Source organism: Scardinius erythrophthalmus, assembly GCF_964197995.2.
Source record: "Scardinius erythrophthalmus genome assembly, chromosome: 11".
Taxonomy (NCBI): Eukaryota; Metazoa; Chordata; class Actinopteri; order Cypriniformes; family Leuciscidae; genus Scardinius; species Scardinius erythrophthalmus.
This window is the reverse complement of record NC_138231.1, coordinates 185,001-190,000: the sequence shown is the minus strand read 5'-3', so window position 1 is coordinate 190,000 and position 5,000 is coordinate 185,001. Positions and strand designations below refer to the sequence as shown.

Genomic DNA, 5,000 nt, shown 5'->3' with positions numbered 1-5,000 from the left:
AAATCATAGGCTATCACAATCATGTTTTTATTTGATCTGTCTCTTTATACCGGACTGTCTGATATCCATATTTAGCTCCGCATCTGTCATAAAATAAAGCACCTTTCCGAGAGCTTCCTCTGTTTCTCTGACTGATAATATCCCTGTACTGGGAGAGATGCTAAAGCTCCTCAGCTCGTATTGTTGGTGGCGTATTTGTAGAAATTATCCTTCTTTCTGAATGTGAGATAAACACGCTGTCCTGTGACTACAAATAAACAGAAGCAGACGCGACTGAACAAGTAAGTCCTCTTTCTTTTGTGAAGTAACGGTAAACCACTTTATTTGTGTGTGACTAATGTGCAATCTTGACACAACTTAATTCATTATGATCAATGTATCACTTTTTTTTGTAAACCTGTGGTAAAACATCGATGTTTGAGTTTTAAATCTTATGGTAAACAACAAAAATGCCAGTAAACGGTCGCTTTTATCATGTTCGTTTTGCGATCTCGCTAGTTTCCAGTGATTCTTTCTGATGAGTTTTCTGATAAAACTTCCATTAGTTGGTGAAATGATGTGTGTTTGCCGTTGTTCCAGAGAGGCGTGTTACGGGTGTGTTTTAGTGAAGCCTGCAGAGCTTCAGGCCGATGGTGGAAATGCAGCAGGTTTTGTTCTCACTGCTCCAGGTTCGAAGCTATTAGCCCCGCCCGCCCGTTTAAAGCCCGGCTCGCACGGCCCGACAGGGGAAACGTACTCGGTTACCTAATGTAACCTCGGTTCTCTCTAGAAGAGGGAACGAGTATTGCGTAAGTTGCTTACGCATCGGGAAAGTCTTCTTTCTTCGAGATCTGAAGCCAAAAATTATCCTTAATTTTGTATTCATTGTCAACGTAGTGCAGCAGCCGGCAGACCATGGCAGGCTGTATGAGCGTGCTCATTGGCTGCTCAGCAGCAACTGCTTAAGCCTACCAGTGAGCCCTGAGTGACGTCACATCCAATGAGGGCTTCGCACCCTCCACACCCCTCTAACCGTCAAGATGGGTGTGGCCAGTGTGTATATAAGCAGGGCTCACAGGCTGAAATTCTGGTTTTCGTAGTCTGAAGCGCAAAAGCTCGTGGCGCGTCACGGCAGGTTACGCAATACTCGTTCCCTCTTCTAGAGAGAACCGAGGTTACATTAGGTAACCGAGTACGTTCTCTTACGAGAGGTTCTCTTGTATTGCGTAAGTTGCTTACGCATTGGGAACCCCTTGTCAACGCCGCGCCGAGCATCCAGCACATGAATCCCAGGGAGACCGGGGAAAACATAACGCTGAAAACAGGTGGCCGGTCGGAGAAACGGGCCAAAACATGTACAAAGCACTTCACTTAGTAGATAGATAGATAGAGCGGCACAGCCGGTCTATACATATCAATGTAAATAGTGCGGCCGGCAGCGCGGGCCCACACAGTACATAAGCACATATTAGGGAAAGAAATAGAGCGGTTTCACAGTCTATTTGTGGGGAGAATAATCCCAGCTTGACAGAGTGTAGGGCTGGCGGCCAGCGGCGCGGGCCAGCACCAGTACACAAGCGCATAACCGGGAATAAAGGAACAGAGAGGCACAGCCGGTCTGAGCACAAAATACTCCTTCCCTTGGTGCCATACCAGAAATATCACCAGTATGTGAACGTAGTCTGCGCATAATCGACTGGGCAGAGCATACATACCACTTATACTGATACTAGTTTAGCCTGCAAGGCAGGAACTTCCAGGTTATAAAACCTCACGAATGTCGATGGGGAGGCCCAGCCCGCTGCCATACAAATATCGTGAATAGAAATTCCGCTGGACCAGGCCCACGAAGAGGCCATGCCTCTAGTGGAGTGGGCTCTGATACCCAAAGGGCACTGCAGGTGTTATATGCGAGTGGTGCGAGAGGCGGGTTCGCTTTCTGTATGTAAGAAAAGCTGGCCGCGAGCTCGGAGAAGCGAACAGCATAAATTTTTATCTGCCGCGAGAGCCGGGATTGAACCCGGGTCTCTGGCGCAAAAGCCTAAGATTCTGCCACTGAGCCACAGGGCTCGTATACTGCAATATGAACAATTCCAGTCACCTGAACTTAAGAGGGGACTGAGAAATGTGTGAGAAATTGAGGTAGGTCCGCGCGAGGACGGAGTAGCTTTCTTGTAACGTAAAGAGAGCTCCAGGACCGTCCGATTCTGCCATCCCTTGTGAGCGGCGCAGTTTGCGCGGCTCGAACAGAGGGAGGGGAGGGTGTCTATCTCATTCGCCTCATCCCCTGACGCGGCGGCGGCGCGGGTGAGAGCCGGCGGTTGAGTGGCCGGGAGGGGGGGCGGAGAGGGCGAGAGAGAAGCTCGAAGAAGAGGATCTGGTGAGCTCCTCAGTCATATCAGTCTCCGGTGGTCTCTGCGAGCGGCGCTTCCTATTGCGCGGCCCGGCAGGGACAGGCGGAGCGACAGCTTGGTCGAAAACTTCAAGTCGAGCCCGCAGGGTCGACATTGAAAGTTCTTCGCACTCGGGGCAGCCGTCCGTAGAGAGTGCGGTGGCGGCGTGCTCGCGGCCCAGGCAGAGAGCGCAGAAGAGGTGTCGGTCTCTGTTGCTGAGCGGGGCGCGGCACGAGCCGCAGGAAAAAAAAAACGAGGCGTTTTGACAAAAACGCCTCGTGCTCTTTTAGAACAGTGAGAGATAGTGTGTGTCGCAGGGCGAGCACACACAGCAGTAATAAAAGGATATGTCGCCGGATAGCGTAGCAGGCACGGATGGCTGAAGGCGGCGAAGGCGGCCGGCTTCTTCAGGCACTGTCCTAGGATTGCTGGTCGCTGGTGTTAGAGGGGTGTGGAGGGCGCGAAGCCCTCATTGGATGTGACGTCACTCAGGGCTCACTGGTAGGCTTAAGCAGTTGCTGCTGAGCAGCCAATGAGCACGCTCATACAGCCTGCCATGGTCTGCCGGCTGCCGCACTACGTTGACAATGAATACAAAATTAAGGATAATTTTTGGCTTCAGATCTCGAAGAAAGAAGACTTTCCCGATGCGTAAGCAACTTACGCAATACGAGAGAACCTCTCGTAAGAGAACACGGCTATGGTCTGTCAGTGTACCTTGAAGGAGATCTCGGAGGTCATGGTGAAGCCGTGTGTGATGAGTGGCTCCTCGTCGGTCCGACCCTTCCAGCAGTCGAGCTCCACACACCGGCAGCCGGACAGCAGGACCTGCCGATAGATCTCCACTGAGGAGTTTCCCGCCAGCTGACCCGCTGACACACACAGACAGGTCAAGACAGCTTTATTTATATAGAGCTTTTCACAACACAGAGTGTTTCAAAGCAGCATTACAGAGATAACAGGAAAATAATGCAACAATTTTGTTTCCAGAAGAAAATAGCGTCACAGTCCAGCTTAAGTAAGTTCAGTGATGGTTAATTTTTGTTGTAAAAAAGTTATTAATGTAGTTAAATTATCTATATAGCGGCTCTGGAGAAAACCGTGATGTCATCGTCCAGCTCAGTTCAGTTCTCATATAATGGTGTCAATGCAGGAGATCAATAATATTGTTGAATATTAAATTAAATGTCCCCGACTAAGCAAGAAAAAAGCCAAAGGCGACAGTAGACACATAGAGCACGTGTTTCTCCTCCTTTTAAAAGCTGATCAGTCCATTTATTTGCTCTCATAACATTGTATGCAAACTGTAAAAGTTATTATAGCATTTCACCTGCAACACTAATGTACATCAGCTGAGAAGAAATGTAACGCAAAGCCATTAATGGTGGAGAATCGGTCATTACAGAAATCACATTTCTGAGCGATTATGTACTTCCTGTCTGATTGACAGAACTCAAAGAAATGAATCTGAAAATGCATTAGTAAGACATCTCGTGTTTTATTGCTAATTTGAGTATATTGATTGCAAGTGCTGAAACCGTGTCTAATTGAAATACTGCCATTAGCGCAAATGATACAGACATTAATATCATAATTCTACAACTAAGTACCGTAAGTGCAAAAACCGCCAGGACATTTTAGTCGCTCCATCTTCACTCGAATGGCTAATACTAAATGCATTAGCATCTTAAAAAACATTCATGCTGGATCACATGTTCAGACCACAAATGATAGACATTGAGGATTATTTGGGGTATGTATGAGCATTTGGTCTCAGTGTAGTTCAAGTTCAAAGGCTAAACATCTGCTTTATGTTCACATCCAATTATTCATGTAGCTGGAATGAAGACAGAAACAGCACATAAAAACTCAAACTAAATCCCTGACAGTTGTGGTCTTTATTCTTGCATTCACTGCAGACTGTCGTGGGTCACATCATCAGCGCTGTGCGGCGTATAGAGCCTGAGGCTGCGGTCTTATATTTCATGAATGACAAACACATTTTGGGATGAAGAGTGATATTCTTACCACCTTTACTGGCCAAAGAGACATGTTCTCTCAAAATTCATATTTAAAAGAGGAAGATATTCTGTTCAGATAATGTGACGATGATAATGTAATGTTTAATTTATGACAGGAATGAAAACGAGGCTGTGAGAGACAGAAATAGGATGTGTTCGATGGATCGTACTGCTGTTTAACAACATGCTGATTGTTCAACTGACAAAATATCTTTACAAAAATCCTACAGTATATAAAAACCCCATAAAACGCTTTTAAAAGTTCTGAGTTTTGAAAGTGACATGATCTTTATACAGTCCATGACACTGTAAAGACTCTCTCACAGCCTGGGTGACATTCATGACATCAGCCCTGACTAATGTCTATAGGTGGACTGATGTGGTGTGTGAGTCATCTGATTGGCTGACCTGTCATGTCATGTGACTCATCTGATTGGCTGACCTGTCGTGTCACGCGAGTCGTCTGATTGACTGACCTGTGAGGTAGGTGTTGTAGTGAGTCGTCTGATTGGCTGACCTGTCGTGTCACGTGAGTCGTCTGATTGGCTGACCTGTGAGATAGGTGTTGTGTGAGTCATCTGATTAGCTGACCTGTGAGGTAGGTGTT

General features: G+C 46.9%; 1 protein-coding gene across 1 annotated transcript in view; it reads right to left on the bottom strand.

The window, feature by feature from the left end:
- The window catches only part of plcb1l (phospholipase C beta 1-like), a 249,808-nt gene that overhangs the window by 106,344 nt on the left and 138,464 nt on the right, over positions 1 to 5,000 (bottom strand). Inside the window, 1 exon segment of the mRNA XM_081378111.1 lies at positions 3,090 to 3,244. Within this exon segment, the coding sequence (XP_081234237.1) occupies positions 3,090 to 3,244 (155 nt within the window).